At 40.0% G+C, this 19,790-nt stretch overlaps 6 protein-coding genes across 9 annotated transcripts; 3 read left to right on the top strand and 3 right to left on the bottom strand.

The window, feature by feature from the left end:
* Nucleotides 1–170: 170 nt before the first annotated feature.
* Nucleotides 171–6,508, bottom strand: LOC6557235 (putative uncharacterized protein DDB_G0277255). 3 transcript variants are annotated; one of them, XM_001984072.3, is made up of 6 exons: nucleotides 6,068–6,508; nucleotides 4,342–4,916; nucleotides 3,840–4,014; nucleotides 2,907–3,608; nucleotides 2,208–2,411; nucleotides 171–2,139 (listed from the first exon to the last, which is right to left on the bottom strand). In XM_001984072.3, exons 2-6 carry the CDS (start codon nucleotides 4,838–4,840, stop codon nucleotides 1,464–1,466), a joined length of 2,256 nt encoding a protein of 751 aa, XP_001984108.1. In that variant the 5' UTR covers nucleotides 4,841–4,916; nucleotides 6,068–6,508; the 3' UTR covers nucleotides 171–1,463. The 3 variants fall into 3 exon arrangements, with proteins under 3 accessions (XP_001984108.1, XP_032593716.1, XP_032593713.1); XM_032737825.2 differs by having other exon boundaries at nucleotides 171–2,136; nucleotides 2,907–3,314; XM_032737822.2 differs by having other exon boundaries at nucleotides 2,907–3,314; nucleotides 6,068–6,507.
* Nucleotides 5,422–13,810, top strand: LOC6557228. 2 transcript variants are annotated; one of them, XM_043215430.1, is made up of 8 exons: nucleotides 5,422–5,936; nucleotides 6,474–6,717; nucleotides 10,769–11,486; nucleotides 12,206–12,320; nucleotides 12,396–12,621; nucleotides 12,689–12,866; nucleotides 12,929–13,065; nucleotides 13,124–13,810. In XM_043215430.1, the coding sequence occupies exons 2-8, from the start codon at nucleotides 6,702–6,704 to the stop codon at nucleotides 13,252–13,254; spliced, it is 1,521 nt and encodes a 506-aa protein (XP_043071365.1). In that variant the 5' UTR covers nucleotides 5,422–5,936; nucleotides 6,474–6,701; the 3' UTR covers nucleotides 13,255–13,810. The 2 variants fall into 2 exon arrangements, with proteins under 2 accessions (XP_043071365.1, XP_032593719.1); XM_032737828.1 differs by lacking the exons at nucleotides 5,422–5,936; nucleotides 6,474–6,717 and adding an exon at nucleotides 9,229–9,653.
* Nucleotides 13,811–13,960: 150 nt separating this feature from the next.
* On the bottom strand, nucleotides 13,961–15,936 carry LOC6557223 (nedd8-activating enzyme E1 regulatory subunit). Its single transcript, XM_032737830.1, has 6 exons — nucleotides 15,831–15,936; nucleotides 15,605–15,769; nucleotides 14,894–15,539; nucleotides 14,503–14,836; nucleotides 14,184–14,432; nucleotides 13,961–14,118 (listed from the first exon to the last, which is right to left on the bottom strand). The coding sequence occupies exons 1-6, from the start codon at nucleotides 15,899–15,901 to the stop codon at nucleotides 14,006–14,008; spliced, it is 1,578 nt and encodes a 525-aa protein (XP_032593721.1). The 5' UTR covers nucleotides 15,902–15,936; the 3' UTR covers nucleotides 13,961–14,005.
* A 526-nt stretch (nucleotides 15,937–16,462) lies between these two features.
* Nucleotides 16,463–17,124, bottom strand: LOC122322578. Its single transcript, XM_043215354.1, has 2 exons — nucleotides 17,066–17,124; nucleotides 16,463–16,524 (listed from the first exon to the last, which is right to left on the bottom strand). Exons 1-2 carry the CDS (start codon nucleotides 17,112–17,114, stop codon nucleotides 16,475–16,477), a joined length of 99 nt encoding a protein of 32 aa, XP_043071289.1. The 5' UTR covers nucleotides 17,115–17,124; the 3' UTR covers nucleotides 16,463–16,474.
* LOC6557217 (CCAAT/enhancer-binding protein 2) lies at nucleotides 16,506–17,153 on the top strand. The gene is made up of 2 exons (XM_001984075.3): nucleotides 16,506–16,616; nucleotides 16,746–17,153. Exons 1-2 carry the CDS (start codon nucleotides 16,506–16,508, stop codon nucleotides 16,980–16,982), a joined length of 348 nt encoding a protein of 115 aa, XP_001984111.1. The 3' UTR covers nucleotides 16,983–17,153.
* An 852-nt stretch (nucleotides 17,154–18,005) lies between these two features.
* Nucleotides 18,006–19,790, top strand: LOC122322603 (alpha-protein kinase 1). The gene has a single exon (XM_043215511.1). It carries the CDS (start codon nucleotides 18,121–18,123, stop codon nucleotides 19,786–19,788), a length of 1,668 nt encoding a protein of 555 aa, XP_043071446.1. The 5' UTR covers nucleotides 18,006–18,120; the 3' UTR covers nucleotides 19,789–19,790.

Genomic DNA, 19,790 nt, shown 5'->3' with positions numbered 1-19,790 from the left:
TGTCAATTTTGAAAGAAAAAACAAGAAATTAACTTTAACAGCTGATTTAACATAATTAACAGAATTGCTCCACATCGAACGAATCGTATCCACTGTTACTCCACACTTAACGCAACAAGACCTTCGTTTGAGATTCAAAAGCAACGTAAATTTTTAAATTTTAACACACATATAATTCCATTTATTAATATAAATATTGTTTGCATCTCTAGTGAATATGGATTTCTCATGCAATAAACAGGTAATATAAAACTTTTTGCACATCAATAATGAGTACGTATAACATTTTGGGTTTTATCTGATTTTTCATAAGTACAAATTCCATCATATTTTTTGTTTAGGGCCAATGCCAATGATTGCCTGACATTTGGTTTTATAGGTATTTTTTTGCAACACACTTATAAGAAACATGGATTAAGAAACATTTGTTTGCGTTCTTTCGATTTATAAATTAACACTCAGATATAAAATACATATTTAGTGTGTATAAGTATCATGTAAAGTGTGTTTCACATATATGATTATCAATAATTACGTTGGTAGAAGTTGTATCTGTGAAATATGTACTATTTATTACTGGTTTCAACTTGACAAACCCAAATATACATAAGTGAAAATAGAGTTTTTTCTCTGATATTTCTTATACATTGTTCAGTTATGGAACGCTTGAAACATAATATGCTTATTCGTTTATTTATTTATGGTTAACTTTTCGCTGTCCTCATTTGCACTCGGTGCTTTATAATCATTATGTAATTACAGTTTGTTATTGCTTTTCATTGTATCTGGAACAGAAATTGACATTTTGTTGTCCTTGCAGCGCACAATCCATAAATAGAACATTATTTTTACGAACATCAGTCTTCGCTTGTAAGCTGATTGTATTTTTTACATATTTTTCTTATATACATAAAATTTCAAAGTGCTTTTCCAAGGAATTGTTTTCATTTAGGTTGCACAAACCGGAAACAGGATATAGGTGAAAGTGGGAGCCATAGAACTTAATTATTAAAAGCTCGTTTATATCCACAAAGAACATTTTAAATGATAACAGTTAATGTTTTGTGTGTTTCTTCACAGTTATTTCAACAATTCAACAATAGGAAGACTATAATTTTAATACATCGAATAGTGCCTATGGCAACATAGATAACGATTTAAAGTTAGTTTTTATCGGTATTTAATACAGCTATAGTAATTCATATTCAGATAGTAGTTATTGTGAAAATGAAACGAAATGAGACGATTGAGATCGATTTTTTGTTGTTTTGAGACATGTTTTCTATGCTAATCTTTGTAAACTTAAATTCAATTTTTCGGTGTACCAATTGTTGCAAGCGTATCAAACATTTTGACAATAGAGCCGTATTTAAAGTAACTGTCATTGGCTAGCGGTAACCAATTATTTGATATACCTTATAAATACACACAAACACACATTTATATAATTATCTACAATTGATTTAGGTATCATTTGGATCTTTTTCAAGCTCTGCTGTGGGTGAATCTTCCGCAGCCTTTGCTGCTGCTGCCGCCGACCCCTCCTCAATATCTATTGAGTTCTCCCGCTCCCTTATATCCGGCATCTTTAGCGAAAAACTGCTCAGCTTACGCTCCGCGGAGCCCAGCGAACTCTGCGAATCCGCCATCAGCAATGTGGAGCGGCGCTCATTGATCACCCGAAGGGAGTCGTACATCTGCTCATCGTTGCTGGCCGAACTGACGGCACGCTCCAGCGAGCGTATATAGAATATGGAATCATCTTGATCCTTGATAATGCCAGGCTTGGGTCGATAGAACTGCCTGGAACTGCTGCTCCTGTAAAGCATTGCAGGATTTGCCTTCTGCTGCTGCTGCTGTGCCTCTTGCTGATCTGTGCTGTCGCCGAGTGGCAGAAAGTCGGGACGCGGTTTCTTCGGTGGCAGACTGTGGCTGTGATGCGTCAGCTTATTTATCTCATTGTAGGAGACATTTGTGTTGATGTTGTTATTGTTGTTGTTGTTGTTGCTGTTGCACTCATTGTCAACGCGTTCATCGATTACATCCACATTTTCCTCCGGCAGAGCGGGTTCCATGCTCGACTGTCCCGACAATTGACGTATGGGTGGTGGTGGCTCCGAGCACACCGACAACTGGCTGCTGTTTGAGAATGCATTGTGACAATAAGTGGCGGTCCTTTGTGCTGTGCTAAGAATAGAAACACTTACCGGAACTCCTTATCGACGGATGGCGTGGCCGAGGGACCGGAACTGTAGCGTTTGGGAGAGCGCAGTATCGACTTTGGCATCACCTCCGGACTATGGAGATCTACTTGCACGCGACGCGAATCGATGCTGGAAGTGCGACTTGCCACAGAAGCACAACGTGCCGTCCAGCGGCCACTATACGATGAATCTGACATGGTCGAGTTGCTGCAAAAGGATGCAAAGTGATTGATGAATCGGAATGAAAAACTCTGTTTTTTTTTGTGTATGAGAATATCTAGATTTTTCTAGTGCTACGTCCAAGAGCTAATTAATCAATGCCCCTTAATCCTTAGAGAAATGCTCTTAACAGATTGCCAATCATTAAGAATTAATGTGCTTTCTGTGTTTCACAAGCGATAAAGCAGTGCAAGCTGAAAGCTAAGCTAAAACAAGTCTTGTGGAAATGGTTTCATAAGTTATTATCTATTAAATGAATGCCTCTAAGCTTTGATTTGAATACTGAGCGAAATGAGAGACAATTGCTGAAACCCTCATCATCAAACTCAAATAGCCAAATCAAGTTTTTGGTTTGCCTTGAGCTTTCAGACACATTTGATTATAAGTATAGATTTTTGTTCAATGTGCTTTGAAAGCTTTACTCGTGCTTTGCAGCAAAAGCTTAAGCACCTGAGTATGTTTAAAGCTCTTCTAAACACTTACCGCCTGTGTCCCAACGGACTGTAACGATCCCGATCCCGGTCACGATCTCGATCCCTCTCCCTCGCCGCCGCTGCATCCTCGTGCTCGATGGGACGCTGACGGGAGAGGACATGTCGCTTGGCTGTATCGGAGCGTTTGTTGCGCTCAGCGCGTTTCTCGCCGTGACTGGAGTGCACAGCGATGCCCGCTCCCATGCCAGCATCGAAGGACGACGCCTGCCAGTAGACACGACTCGCTGCCGGCGGCTGGAGGAGAGTGCAGGTGGTATAATCTCTTGTTGCGCGCTGTATCAAACTGGAGGAGTTACCGCTGAGGCGTGTATTGGAGCCACTTGAGCCACCAGCTCCACCACCACCACCACCAGCAGCGCTGCCAGCGGTTCGAGATTGACGAACGCGTCGAACACTGCTGCTCGATTGTTGATGTTGTTGTTGTTGTTTGCGTTGTTTGTGTTGATGATGGCGATGATGGTGATGATGTCGTTTGCAGCACATTTGTTGCAATTGTTGTTGTTGTTGTATCAGTTGTTGATAGTGAAGTTCCAGCGGCGATTGAAGATGCGACGAGAACAGATTGGAGTGATTAGAGTCGTTGCAGTCGGTGGATGGATGAGCGTTTGCATGGATGGTGGACAGATTGGGCACGGAACCAGTGAAGGTGAGGCGACGCTGAGACAGCTGTGGCGAGTATCGTGTGGATGCGCTAATGGTAGATGCAAAGCAATCACAAAAGAGCGACAGAGATAGAGATAGAGACGCCGAAAGAGAGAGATAGCAAGACAGACAGAGAGAGAAAGAGAGTGAGAGAGACAGAATGAAGCAATATGAAGCAGCCAATTACGATTTGCAGCAATATTTTACAGTATGCGATGCTTAATGTGGATTTAATGCACAAGTTCTTGTCTATAAGTTGTCTATAAGTGGTGGTAAATACCTGAGGGACTTGGAGAACTTGACGAGCTCCGCGGTGAGTGCCTCGCGATCGAAGGGCTGCGTCGCAGCCGATCCTGTGGCACCAGCGACTGCCTGCAGCTGCTGATGTGCATCGTTGGGCGAAGAGCGAAACACGCCAAAGTGCTGATCCCAACGGGTCGACTGATATTGAGCACCTATGCAAGGCAAGACATGTGAAGAGAGGATTCTTCATTTATTCACACAGAGGAGACATCTTCAACTGCATAAAAGTATCTATTTCCATTCTAGTGGCATAAGCCTTTAACTAATACTTTATTATAACATAGCAAACAAAATCGAATAAAAGCTGAAGAGAGTTCTTTCATTGAACTAATTTTGGTTTTCTAAGAAATCCCAAATTTGCAAACAATTATCAAAATCTGACTATTTCATACAATAATTGTTTTTTTTTTTAAGTTCGGCATGCCGAATCTACTTGATATCTATGTTCATTGTTATTAATATCTATTTTTTTCTCTTACCCATTCCACGTCGCTGGGAGGCGGAGCTGCCTTGATTACTGCGAGTCGTGGATTTGTTGCAAGTACTGCCGCCGCCAGCGCGCAATCGAGCCGGCACTACCTTGGCAGCGGAGTCGCGTGCCTCGAAGGTCATCACACAGGAGGCGACCACGATGAAGCCACCGAAGCCCATCACAATCGGTCCCACATACGCAAAGTTATTCAAATGGAAGCCCTTCAGATCGTTCTTGACGCGCACCGTCACATTGCCTCTCAGCTCGGAGCCCATGGACAGATGATCCGCATAGTAGCCGAGGGTGGCCATACCAGCCCCGACCAGCATTAGGGCCAGGCCCAGGATTAGCGCTCGACAGGCATGCCACAGGCACTTGGAGGACATCTTGCCACGCACCACTTGCACATTCCATGTGGCGCCGGACGCCGGGTGCGCTCGTCGCAGATTGCCCAGCGAGTGCTTGCGCCGTGTGGTGCCAACACCACCACTGCGACGTGACGGCATTACAATCACATCGACGTCCCGCTCTCTGCTGTGGTGCTTGTACCAATAGCCAACGAGCTGCTCATCAACGGATGCGCTGCAGGACAAAACCAAATGGATTCATTAGAGACAACTGCTTTGCTGAAATGCTGATAATCAGCTCATTGTTATCCGAAGATAAGAGTTATAATGAGTTAGAATAATGTGCGTTAATCCTTTGAATGAGATTCCTTCAAATGTTTCATTTACAAAAAGATATATAGATATATATATATAAAGATATAAACCACTGTATTTTTATCTAATAAAAGTTTTGCAGATTAATCAAGCGGACAAATCCCTGAATAATTGCGCTTTGACATTCAAAATCAGTTCAGCTTGGATAAAGTTGTAGTAGTTTTTATTCCTGAATTATTTTGAAACTTTTATTTCATAAAATTATATAAATTTGAAGTATTTGCCTTCCCTTAAAATGGAAACTAAAATTAAAAATGATTTAATTAACAATTTTGCCAAAGGAAACTATTTTCCTAACTTTCTGTTTGCATCAATTTTCAAATTTTTCTGACACACAAAATGAAAAATTTCAATTAACACCGCAGATGCCAATCGTTAAATCTTTCACCTGCAGGTGTAGAGTAGCAAATCCAATATCTAAGAATAGCTAAGGACACACATCGCACCACACACATCCACCTGTTGTTTGTGTCTTAGGGACTTGTGGCAGTAAGGTCATCTCGTTCGTTACTTGGGGCTGTTTAGACAGAGACCCCCGAGTTCAAGTATGCGCACACACACTGAACTAATTGTGCACATAACAAGTCAACGACGACAAGAGCAACAGCAACAGCAACAATGTCAGTGCCAAGAATAGCAGCGAACAGATCTTAAAGAGCAACAACAAGGCAGACACTTGTAGAGAACCACAACAAGAGACAACAATTAGCAGAAATCCCCCAACTGGAAACTGAAGGATCTGATAACAAGCTGTTCAAGTTGGGCTCTGGGCTGCCTGCTTGTGTCTCTCACATTTTTCAAGCGATACAGAAACAGGTGTGCTTACTACACAGACACCAGCAAAAGTTCAACGCAAAAAGGATACTTTGACTAGCCAGGCGTAAGTAGTAGCAAAAACCCCATTAGAGGATGCTGTGTCTCCTGTATTATTTTATGTAACTACCATTTGAGAACAATCAACGCACACACACACACACACACACTGCATACTCTGCATAATTAATTACTTACTCGTCGCGAGCTTGATGGATCCTTAATTTTATAGCGTTTTTTCTAATTGATTTTCATTTTTGCAGGCGCGCTTTGTACATGCTTCCCTTCGGTTCGGATTTTCTTTCTTTTTGTCGCTTTTGTTTGACCTAAAACAACTTTTCTTTTCACGTTTATATATGTCTGTATGCGTCGTGTGTGCGTGTGTTTGTATGTATGTATACTAAGGTATTATTCATTAGAGCGCTTCACTTGTCCTCAGCGTTAATTGTGCCTTTGTTATAACAAAAACAGGACAATATCCTCATTGCTTTATTATTTTCACGTTCTTTAAGTTGTGTGTGTGTGTGTGTGTATGTATATTATGAGACAAACTTCACATTTTTTCATTCGGCCGAGACGTTTTCGCACTTTAAACTATTTGCAGCACAATTTATTTCAAATGGCAGTACTGCCAAACAAGGACCAAGGACGTCTGCACCCGACCAGCATCCAAGCGTTTCTGATAACACAACAGTCACAACAGTGCCAGATGCTGATTGGCATAAATTGAGGGTGAGAGACACGAAGAGAGGGAACAAGAGAGAGAGGGAGAGAACAGCCTCAACTGTGCTCTGAGTATTTCCTTCAAGTATCTGCTGCGTTTAGGCATAAAATGAGTGGCGCCATCTGTGAGTAATTTTAGCTTGTATCCGCGTTCTTATACGTATACATGCCTTGTATAACTTTACTGAACGAGTTCTTATACGTATACCACTTGTAGTCTGACTTATACATGCCTTGTATAACTTAGTTCAACTGTGTGTAAACTGATATAAAAGGGTCATTCAATTCTAAGCTAAATCTTTACTGAACGAGCTCTTATACGTATGCCAGTTGGGTTCTGACTTATACATGCCTTGTATAACTTAATTAAACCATGTGTAAACTGACATAAAAAGGTCATTCAATTCTAAGCTAATTCTTTGCTGAACTTATGATTTTCACAAATTATTTTTATAGATATAAGCCAATATAAATATACTACAGATAGATATAATAATTAAGCTACAAAATATCACATACAAAAACCTCTTAACTTAAAAACTAAAAGTAAAAGTAATTTTGACCAAAACCACAGCCCCTTAGATTGCACTGCTTTGCCGAATTTATGCCAATCTTTTCACACCACACAACCCCTTAGAAATTCGGAGTTGGAGTAGCCACCACTCGTCAAAAATTCAACAAACCAAAGGAAAGAAGCTTTGGCCCCGCCGCTCTCCCCATGGCAAGAGCCGAGGCACACAACGAGGCAGAGATTTGGCAGTTTTGATGAGCTCGGCCAGTCAACAACAATTCAAATTCAACAACCCACTGATTTGGGCTGCCTTCAGAAGGACAGTCATAAACGAAGTGTAACGGCGTGTTGACGTTTACTCGCACCAACTGTGGAAGGAACATTCAAACGTCTTTGAACCGTATCCGCAACTCGTAGAGTCGATGTTGGTCGTTGGGGCGAATGTAGATATTCAAACTTGCGTGTAATACTACGTCAAATCATAACTATTCAGTTTCTTGATATTCTGTGTGGTTCGTTGCAAAAGAAATACAAATTTTCCGTGCATGCCATCAAATTATAATAGCAAAAAAACGAGAATATAAAAAGCAAAAAGCAAAAGAAATGAAAATAAAATAAATAATAAAATATTCTAGTTGTCAAGTGAAAGTTGTTCTGATTACATATACAAAATAAATATGCAGCAACAACAAAGTTCAGTTTTTTTTAACATGCCGCTAAGCTCAAATTGAAAGTGCTTTAAGAATATCATAAAGAATCGAAACAGCTAAAGAAACACAGAAATACAAAAAAATAAAAGAAAACTGGGCGGAGCACATAAATGGGAATCTCTGTCGCGGTTTTATGCCCTCAAGAAAATTTGTGTAGGCCTCTGAGACCGTTAGTGAAATTGTGTCTGCGAAATAACTACTACATACCCATACATACATACATGCTTGCATACATACATACATATATATGTATCTACGACTAGCAATATTCAAATGCGGAATTAAAACAATTCCAACATTGTGGCGAAATGTGGCTATAAAGCTATTGCTCTTGTATTACCCAAACATATTTTTTTATGAAATCGCATTTCGCGCTAATTTACATATTCATTTTTATTACCTTACACATTTCAAAACTCAACCATTACAAATCGCGAGTTATGTTTTGTGATTGAACCGACAGCTGCCTCCTCTGCGTTGACTTGTATAATTCCGGATATCCGAATTTATGAGAATTTATTACGAGTGCAGCAGCAAACAAACCACAACAACAACAAAAATCAACAAACAAACATACAATGCAAAGGCGGCTCTGGAATTGTTCAGGTTTTACTTTCTTTTTTTCTTTTTCATTTTTTGCTTTTATGTTGCCCCAGTAATGTGAGCTATTCATATAAATAAATACATGTAAATGGCGTCAAGGATAAAAAGGATAGGTAGCATAAAAGCATCTGCAAAACAAACAACAACAAAAAGTAGATTATGAAAGAGGTTTTGCTATCAAAGTCCCTACGCAACCAGCTAGACACATTATTTGGGACACTAACAAAAATAATCATATTCATAATTGCTTGAGCTAGATTTATTCAAGCGATATATATTTAAAATTGGGATTTTGCTAAATGTGTACACGCTAAGCCAAATTCAATTATGGACTGCATATAAATGCAAAAATTGCGTAAAATATTAAACGTAATCCATTTAACATATATTATACATACTTAATAGAAATGTTTCTATTTAAATCACTCAAAGAAATTCAATTATAAATCAATTTGCCAGCTAATATCAATTATCAATCGACGCAAATAATATTAAACAAAGTTGAAGCACAAAAGTTGCAAGTGCAAAAACCGCAAAAACGAAAATACAACATAAAATAGTAACTAGAAACTGGAAACAAAAGCAAACAAGTTAAATAAGTGGCAGCAGCAGCAGCAGCAGTGGCGGTGGCGGTGGCGGGGGCAGTGTGGCAACAAGCTCAATGCAGTTAGTGAAATGTGTTTTGGTTAAGGCAAATTCCACGCAGGAATTCACAAATACAAAATGCGGTTAAATGCAACAACAACAAGAGCAGCAACAACAACAACAACAACGATACGCATTAAAAACACAACCAAAACAAAACAATTAACCGCAACAAAAACGGCAACAAGAAGAACCCCTGCAACAAGCCAAATTGAATGTTTTATATGCAATTTAATACAATTATTCACATTAACAACAATGATGCTTTGCACCGCTAGTGCATTGGGCAGCGGTTTGCTGCTGCCGGTACAGGCCCAACCCACTAACATGGACGCGTTCGGCAGTGGCCAGCAGTTTGAAGAGTTGTCACCCACAGACTACGAATCCTCGATGCTTGTTGCAGTATCTGCAGTGATGGACGCTGAGGCTGCTGGTGGTGCAACAACAACAATAACAGCCGCAACGCCATCCACTGGATATCAATTTACAACGGATGGATACACACACTCGCACACTCACACACACACACACTCGCACACACACACAACACAGCACAGACAGCAGTCGGCAACAACGTTACGTGTTAGTTACGGTAAGTGGTTTGAGCTCCTGAACTCTGCGGTTAGCCAATTGACTGACTGGCAGATGAACTGACTGGCTGAATGGCTGACTGACTGACAAAAGAATTGTGAAATGTCTGTGGAATGTAATTGGTTGCAAGCCACGCCCACAAGCGACCTCGAACTAATTTCAAAATAAGTTGGCTAAGAGACCACTTACCAACTGGTGACGTTTTCAATTTTAAGTTCATCTTTCAAACTTTTTTGCGCTGCGTCTGCAGAAAACTTTTGCTTACAAGTCTTAGTCTTTTATTATCGATATGTGAGTAAATTGAATAGGAAAAGTCCTAGTCTTTATAAATTGATATTATAGTGGAGATCTCAAGTTCTCTTCAGTATATAAGCCTCGTATTTACTTCATCAGTAATTCCTCAATCAAATTGTTGACATTAAATGTCAATATCAAGCCCTTAACAATTTTTAGCCTTAGACTTAATGAAACAATCTTCGAGAAAATGAAACCATATATTAGATGTAGAAATGCAATCGCAGCATTTCCTTGGCTATTATGTGTTAAACACATGTAATAAATAAAGAAAATAAGTAAGATCATTGACGTGCACCATGTTATTTATAGACTCATTAATCTAAAGTAATTTTTTGGGAAAAGCTTACCATATTTTTTGTTGCTGTATTTTTTTTAACGAAAATCTTTGGCAGCTTTAACCCAACACGAACACAGTCGAACACCCAAAAAAGAATTACGTTCCCGTCAATGCTGAAACTTTATTACAACATATTAATCACGTCTCAGTTAGAAGATGTAAGAAAGACATAAGTGGGGCCCAAACTAAATACCCTTGCATTAAATATATGTCAGCTGTACGAAAGCAGTAGACAGCTTTTTCAAGCTAAGAGTTAAATAAGTAATGAATTCCAATGGGTGTTTAAAGTGCAAGCGATTGCTGTAATTACATGCTGAATAGATTCAGATTAACATATAAAAACCTTTAAAGGTCAGTCATTGGCACCCTCCTCCCTACAGGGCTGGGCATTGCAGAGAGCAGTAATTCTAGGTCTTTGTAAGTGGCACGCCGAATGTCCTTTAACTTAATTTTGTCTTGCCTTCTTTTATTATGTGCCATAGATTCCAATGAAATCGATAATTCCTATGCCGCTGCGGGAGCAGCAGCAGCTGGCATCGAAGCTGATATTGGCTTTGATGCTGATGCTGATGTTGATGCCGATGCCGTTGCCGATGACGTTGATGTTGAAAAGTCTGGCAATGATTACGTCATTGCCATGGGGCAGGGGCAGAACACAACGAAGGACAAAAATGAGAGAGCAGAGCCAAAATCAAGGGAAACAACCGCCTCTCCGATTGCCACAACGAATGGCAGACAACAACTAATGAATGCAAAAACACAAGATTTATTATCCTTATCGCAGCTTAGCTCGCACCAAGCATCGACACTGAGAACACCAGCAGCAGCCGGAGCAGCAGCAAATGTGGCGCAACATGAGAAGAGCACATCAAGTCTGAAAAACTCCATCAGCAGCAACGGTGGCACATTTCAACAAATTGGTTCCCAACGCATCAATGGAAATGTACCAGAAACTACGGCAACCATTGCCAGTGTTAGTTCGAGTTCGTTTCAACAGGTTACCAGCGCCATCAATGGATTCCTGGCATCGCCAACCCCATCGACAGCATCCGGATCGGATAAATCTCATATACGCACCTCCGCCAAGAAAGTGGAGAGTCGATATGTATTGCCGAAGCAGCAGAAAACCGATGCACCAATGTTGAACTATATCTTCGATACATTCTCATCGGCCAACAAACATCATCATCATGATCAGCGGTAAGGTGATGCATAAGCCCTACAATACACTTAATTTATATCAAACAAATTATTCAATTGCATTTCTCACGTTGCAGTATTTTTCCGGAATATTTAAATATAATTTATTGAGTAATTTATTTTATAAAATTCGCATTTTCCCTTTGCATAATTCATTGCCAGGCGCATTTATCAAAGTATGACCCAATTTAATTTGGGCAAATAAATATTTCAACACTCGACAACAGAGAGCAAATGCGTAGGCCAAGGGATTTCCAAGCGCACTCTATTAATCAATAAAGAATAACTAATAACGACAACATTGTTTAAAAAAAAAACTAAAAATGAAAAAAGGCTAATACACATATATTAACATATCGTTTGAGATTATAATATAGGCACGAGACTATAATTATAGAGCCATAAAATCCGTAATTTGTTCAAATAAATGTACAGCAAACAAAATGAATAAAATAGTTGAACTGCATAGTTATTAAATTGCCTCTTCAAAGGTGCTCTGATTCCAAGCAGCCAGTAATAATAACAGTTTACCGAAGGTCCTTTGAACTTAAACCTTTAAGACTCTTTTTACAAGCAATAACTGGTATATACACATATATTTGTCTGCGTTTTACTTCTTACACACACCTGCTGTCTAATAGATATGCACATTATATGCTATATACAATGTAGTTTTAGACATTTACTTAAAACTAATCAAATATTCATCTTGCTTACAGTTACGGGCCACATTTTGAGGACGTGCAACGCGTTGGACAACCAACAAATATGACTGTGCAGGCTGGCAGCAGCATTCATTTAAATTGCAGAATATCATTGCTGCAAGATAAGACTGTAAGACCCGCAAAACTAAAAAGTTAACTAACTAGAAAACTTTTCACATGATTTTCACGTGACAATATTAAACAGGTTTCCTGGGTGCGTCGTAATACGCTAAACGAGGAGAATGCTTTGGACCTATTAACTGTTGGCCTGCACGCTTACACCGGCGATAAGCGTTATAAAATGGAATTTCAGTATCCCAACAATTGGCGACTGAAAATTGGGAATGTGAAGAAGGACGATGAGGCGACCTATGAATGCCAGATCTCAACGCATCCGCCTCGCGTCATACAAATTAATTTGCATGTGAACGGTGGGGAATTTAATAATTCCATACTCCATAATTGATATAAACATAACAATTATCTGTTATCGTACAGCGCCCAAGGTGATGATTGTGGATGAGTATGGGGATCCATTGCAAGAGAAATACTATGAAATTGATTCAACGCTGCAGTTATCCTGTGTGGTCCGCAATGTGGCCATGACCAGTTCGGTTGTATTTTGGAAGCATAGCGAAAATGTGCTCAACTATGATGTAACACGAGGTGGTGTAAGGTGGGTTTACTAAAATCCAAGTCTTATAATCTTATAACTCTGTTAAATATACATTTTCTTAGTGTTAAAACTGAACTGATGGAGGATGGGGCAAATTCAACATTGTCGATTGCCAAAATACACAAAGCTGATTCGGGAAACTATACTTGCTCAATAAGTGAATATCAAAATTTTACCATTGTAGTGCATATACTAAACGGTAAGTTTTTATAGCTATTACGAATTTGAAGTAATGCATAATAGGCATCATTTTGTAGGCGAAAGTTTTGCCGAGCTGCATCATGGTGGTGCAGGTGTTGCACTTGCAACGTGGCAATATATAATTGGACTGTACTTCCTGCTGCTAATACGATGGATCGCAAGTAGTACAGTGTTCACATATAGGTAAAGTTAACAAAATTGGAACACCAGACGCCTACATTTTTATATATGGATAAGTACATGAATAAATGAATGAATTTAGGCATTAATTGTTCTCAAGGTAGTCGGTCATCTTATGTACATTTTTGTTAATTAATTGTAAAGAATTTGGATAGGCATTACTTAGCAAAGAAGTTATTAGAAATAACTAAAAACTAAGTTTAAATCGAAACAAAATAAACTGAATTGTTGTTGTAAGCAAGTACTGTAAGTATAAATGCCTATTGAAATGATATATAAAATGTATTAATTACTCTTGATTCATTTTCGTTAGCATCAATTTGTACATGTAAAAGCACACATAAAGTTAATGTTAATAACTAAGTCAACTAATTGCGTTTGGCGCAAATGCTGCCATCGAATTTCCATGCAAAATTACAAAATCAAAAAACCCCGCATATGAGAATTAAAACCAAAAATAAATACAGGAATGTAAGATAACATATGAGCAAACGATTGTGGTCTGGGCTTTTATAAAAACCAAATAAATAAAGTACACACATACAATACATATTGCAAGCCCAACACAGACATATACACACACATACACACACTACTACTACTACGACTACTATTTCAAGGATACCACAGCGTATAAATGTGTAATTTAATGCTTACAATATCTAGGACATAAGCTGAGATACGATACGATAAATAAAAAGTACACAATGATAAAAACCAGTGAGTATTGTTTTATAATTGTATTATAAGGAATTGTTTTACAACTTCAACGTTACACTTTCAGTGCTAATAGCATTATAGATAAAGGTATTATCAATTGGTTTATATTGTTTGGTTATTATCTTGATCACCTCCTGCGCAGCACAGCCTCCTGCAAGCAAAATGTTCAATCAATCAATATACGTATCTGATGAGTTTTACTCAGTTGATATTTACCAATAAAAGCGGACACAGCATGCAGCTCGGCGCCGCCGTAGCGACAAATCTCGTGCAGCACATCGTCGCTAATGGTCGCATGTAGGCCCAAGTCGTTCAGCATTTTGCTGGTAATGCTCTTCAGACGGCCAATGTCCTGCTCGACAGCGCACTCACCGGGAATACTGCCGCACTCGCTCAGAAAACGCTCATAGGCACGCAGTGCAAAATTGTAGACGGTTAAGGTACCCTGCAGCTCGTTCTCCTCTACTACACATTACAACAGGAATAAGAGTTGAATAGTGGAATTGCAATTGATGCGCACTTCATTTACACTTACCCAGCGGCAAGAGCCGACAGTTCTTCTCGTACTCATCGGCGATGCGTGTGCCACGTAGGACAAACATACCGGCAGCCTCGCGGCAAAGTAAACGCACAGTGCGCTCATCTATGCTGTCCGCCGGCAGGGACAACTGCTTGAGGTAGTGTTGGCACTTGTGGTACACCTGATCGGCATCATGCAAGGCCTGCTGGCGATAGATGTGCTGCAGGGTTATGTAAGAGTCCGTGCTAGCGGTCATATCGGGCAGTACTCCCGGCAGCGGCAAATAGCCCTTGTTTTCCTCCACAACGAAATGCTTAAGTGCCTTGGCCATAATCCAAAAGATATCGCTCTATTGCGAAAATCCAAAATTGATAAATGGGTTTTGATAGAAATAAAGCGAACACACCTTTTTGTGCAGCTGCTCACAAGCGTCGTCTTCGAATATGGCCTTGAGAGAGCTGGGCACCAGGCCGGCGCCAAATGATGTGTTTACCGCCTTCATAGCCTCCTCGTAGTTTTCCTCGTCCTTCTTCATTTCAGCTCTGATTGCCTCGCGAAGATTTGTCTTTTCCTTGTAGTTGCTGGGCGCCAGGCGCCCATCTTCCTGTTCCTTTTGCCAGATTTTTATGAATTTGTACAGAACCACTAGCCAGGGCATTTTGCTGGTGACCTCTGTAGCTTCCAAATGCTCGCGCAAAGCATGAAATGGCTGCTCTAAACGCAAATCGAACTGACGATTGTCAGGATGAGCCTCAACAATGCAGTGTTCCTTCAGTTGCAGACGTATGGAGCCTAGCATGCCCAGGGAGCGACAATAAACAAGCGGCACATTGGACTCCCATAAGCGGTTTGCCAGCTGCAGCAATGATTGCTCATTCAGATTCGAGGCTATTACCAAATCAAAACTGTCAAAGAAATTTGGACGGTTTGCCAGAATATAGTCAACGCTCTCGTCTACGTAATCACCATTGACATCCGTGTTCAGCTCCTGCAACAGCTGTTTGCAGGCAAGGGCCTTCGATTTGCCCAAATAACTAGAATCTAGAAAGAAGCTACACTAATGCTTGTTAATTACTACAATTGAGCTAAGAATAGCAATTGGCTGTTGATGACGTACTTGTTGCCGAGATCCTCCTCCTTCACTGTGCTCCCATCGGCAACTGTGAAGCCACCAATGCCCGGTAAGATGAGTCCCTTTGCTGCCTCGCAGCCCACCGCAGTCACATTGACCAGGCAAATTGTAGCCGCCTCCAAAAATGCCTGTCCGTGGTCACCCCAAAGTCTGTAAAGGGCATGTTAAGCCAATCACATTACTGAAGATATATATATATATATATATTTACCTGATTTGTCTATCATATTTTTTACTTTTGTCTGATAATTCAGGCGACTTTGGGGGTGCAGGCGAAGACATTTTTCAAGCCGGTTGAAATTTGCAGAGTTGCAGAGTAAGTGCTGTAAAACATGATTAGCTATCGGGTTTGCAATCGATAGTTATCAGTGAAAGACGCAAGTTCAATTTTTGTTTAACATTTATTAAATAATACGTTGTACATCATTCACATGTTTTTGCTCTAAAATTTATTTCGTTAAACATTCTGGTCTTAATCGACTACATAGAAGAAATCAGTCTTTACAAATAAATTGTATTAACTTATAGTTTGTTATTTGAAACATATCGGCAAAAATAATACCAAGTTATGAGCAAACCATAAATGTATCGAGGACGTAACTTTTCATTTCAATTACTACTGCACAATTCTTACTAGTTGTAATTTTAGTTACAGTTCACTCCACTCGATAAATTAATTGTATAATACCGCATCTCTAATTGTCTGCCGCTCGTTTTCCAATACTTGATCCAATAGGCCGCACATATGTTTTACAATTACGCTTTGGTACATTCATTCGCGTTGTTATTTCACAACGACTCGCGTGTTTGACTACATTTTTTCAGCTTTAGTTACAGGAAAAAAGAGGCAAAAATTTAAATACATATTAAAATTATCACCGAAAGAATGCCAGCCAAGAGAAGCACTGCAAAGCCATCAACCAGCCGATGCAATGCCGATAGGAGTCCACAGTCAGATGATTCCGCATACAAGATGAAAAGAAAAAAGAATAATGAGGTAAATGTAAACAAAACAATATACAAAGTTGCCACCCAAAAATAGCATCTGGGGAAATTAGGGCAATTCTGATACACTATTTAATATACACATTATTGCATTACACACTACATTTAAATTTTCTTATAGGCAGTGCAACGCACGCGTGAAAAAACAAAGAAATCTGCCGAGGATCGGAAAGATCGCATCGAGAGATTAAAGATCGAAAACATCGATTTATTGGCACAAATTCGTGCAGAAAAGCGACACATTGGCACGCTGCGTGATCTGATTATACAGGGCAAAAAGACCGAAGAACAGGATCGTCAGGTCGATGAGATATTGAGAACGTCTGATGAGGACGACGACGACAACAACGACAACTAAAACTCAAAATGACAAACGAGCAATTGTTTTTAATCTATTTAATACTATTCACATATTTTTAAGCGTGATAATCTACTACTAACCGTCATATACGTCGAGTTTTTCCATGTGCAATGAGAAAACCTCGTCCATTTTGTGTCGTTCAATGTAATAAATCAACGTAAAATGTAATTGAAGAGTTCTTTCTTTTGTTGCTGTTTGCTCCAATGTCCCGTTACAGCTGCTCAGTCTTGTGCTCTTTGTTATTGTTCCTTGCTTAGGTCACCACTTCCGTCTTCTTGCTGCTGGGCATTGATTTATTGCACTTTTCACATGTGTCGAGTGTGTGTGTGTGTGTGTGTGTGAACGTTAAATTTAGTCTGCACTTTGCTGAATTGCCGGGCAGGTATTAAGTATATTTTTACACATGTGCTCACGTTCTACTGCAGATTATTTATCAGATCATCTGCCCAGACCAGAGTTTAAACTATAATTAACACGTCCAGTGTGATTTGACAGCAATTAAATCATAGTTGCTACGAGTAACGTCACATGCCAAATAAAAATCACAATGCCAAACGCTCAGCCAGCTCTGAGTTCTAATTAAATGAGTAGTAGTTTTATTGAGGCTGAGTGTTCAACTGCGACTAATTCTCTGTTTTTGGAATCGTACGGCTGGCCATGTCATTTACAGTTTTCCTCTTTTTTCCATTTATATTTCACGTAACTTTTTGTTTTTGCTGCTTTGTTGTTGCCCCATAGCCTGTTTACAGACTCGGATGGCGACCAGCTGCTATTTAACACCGAACTGTTATTAACAGCTTGACTAATTCACAATGTTCCCAAATCACATAAATTATGAAATCCAGTAAAACTAAATATTCAAAATAATATCGTCAAAAAATAAATAATTTTTATTCTTATCATTTTTAACGTGCTAGCATTTGCTTAATCAGTTCTGAATATAACTATTTGTCGATAAATAAATTTCTATTGTGTTGTCTAATACATTTCAAAATTTACAAAAAAAATTCTTTTCATTTCGAAAATGTTACAAAATTGATTCCAATTGTAATAATGCTGCTGCCATTGGAGAGATTTGCTTCCAATCTACACACTTACTCCACTATCCACCTGCTGAAACGTCAAATAGCTGAAAATGGAACACAAACGCAAACCCAACTATTCCAAGCCTTCTTATTCGATATTCACGAGACGGGAAGCTCCAGCACCGTCAACTTCCAATAGGGAAAGACTCAATAACACAAATGCTTACCGTGCGGAAATTTCCAAGCAGCTCCCAAACAATCCAAACGGCAGCAGGCCAAAAGGTATTCGTGGCTTTTTCAAGCAAACATTTTTGAATGCAATCAGGCCTCAATATGCGCCGTATAATCAACAACCCGATCAAATACAAAACACTTTTAATGTGCCTCTAGAGGAGGGCGATGTACGCAGGTTAATTGGTCTCTATGCAGAGTACGAGATACTCTACAATCCCAATCACCCGCAATATGGCAACAAGCACATTGAAAAGATTTACTATTCTGACATCGCACGCTCCTTCCCCAACAGAAACGGTGCTCAGATCCAAGCCAATCTCCTCGAGCTGCGCACACAATTCGAAAGTGAATACGCCATCATTCACAATGGGCAACATTCCAATGGCGGTATCTTGACGCCCTCCATCCCCTACTACAATGAGTTTCTATTTTTAGTGCCATTTTTGGACAATCGCTTGGACCGCGACTTGGCAGGGGGAACCTCTGAAGCACCCCCAGTAAACGATAGTTCGGCTAAACGCGTGAATCAGCTGTCGGGGAAAAACTATAGCAACCTGATAAGCAACACTTTGGTATTACCTACGCCTAATTGTTTTCCCCACCGTAAAAAAAAAGATCTTAAAAGGGAAAGATCGGACACAATATCGGCAGGAAAAGAAAAAGGTCCTGCAACAGATACAAAGATAATTCGATCGGTACAAATCAACGAGGAACCGATCCAACAAGTATCATTGCAGCAGGAGAAGCAGCAGGCAGAGTACAAAATAGAGCCAGAACAGAAAGTCTCATGGATATTAGCACAGAAGCTGGAACAGCAGGCAAAGGACGCAAAACAACCACAACAGCAAGTGTCATTGGAGCAGTATCCAGAGCAGCAGGCAAAGGAACAAATACAACTGCAAGTGCCATTGGAGCAGGAACAAGAGCAGCAGCAAGCTCAAAATACCAGACAAAAGAATCCTCCGCTGTCAGAGCAACAGCACCAGCAGCAGCTGGTGAACCAACAGGAGAAGTATCAAGAGGGTTTGCATCAAAAGCAATGTTCACAATCAGTCTTAAAAGGGGCACAGATACAATTAGGTGCTAAGAATAATGCAAATGAGCACCCAGTGAATTTTGGACCTAATCTGCTTCAACCACGAATTGCAATCATTCATGTGGGGCCACGAGCGGCTCAAGGGTTTAATCAAGGGCCTGCTACTGCTGTAAAGAGCCAGAAGGCCACTCAGGATCCTCGAGGTGATAGAGAGGCAAGCACTCAGCCAGGAACTGATTCTAATCAGCGACAGCAGGTGCAAGTTCTGTGCGACATGATACGAGCAGAGCTGGGATCAGCACCAGATTTCATTTACTACGATGCTAAGTGGCGCATCATTGAGATCTTGCGGGAGGTGAACAGGCGTCAAATGGATCACAGAAAATGTGCCGCAACACAAAGCACAAACAAGGAACCCAATGGGTTTGCACTCGAGGAGGAGTCCGAGCTGGCGCGCCAGTTGAAGGCCTCTCAATGTTCCTACTGTCCTAAATGCTGTAAGCGTTGAGC

This window comes from Drosophila grimshawi, unplaced genomic scaffold (genome assembly GCF_018153295.1).
Source record: "Drosophila grimshawi isolate 15287-2541.00 unplaced genomic scaffold, ASM1815329v1 contig_44, whole genome shotgun sequence".
NCBI classification, from domain to species: domain Eukaryota; kingdom Metazoa; phylum Arthropoda; class Insecta; order Diptera; family Drosophilidae; genus Drosophila; species Drosophila grimshawi.
The sequence above is the reverse complement of the archived record's forward strand: the minus strand, read 5'-3'. Positions and strand labels throughout refer to the sequence as shown.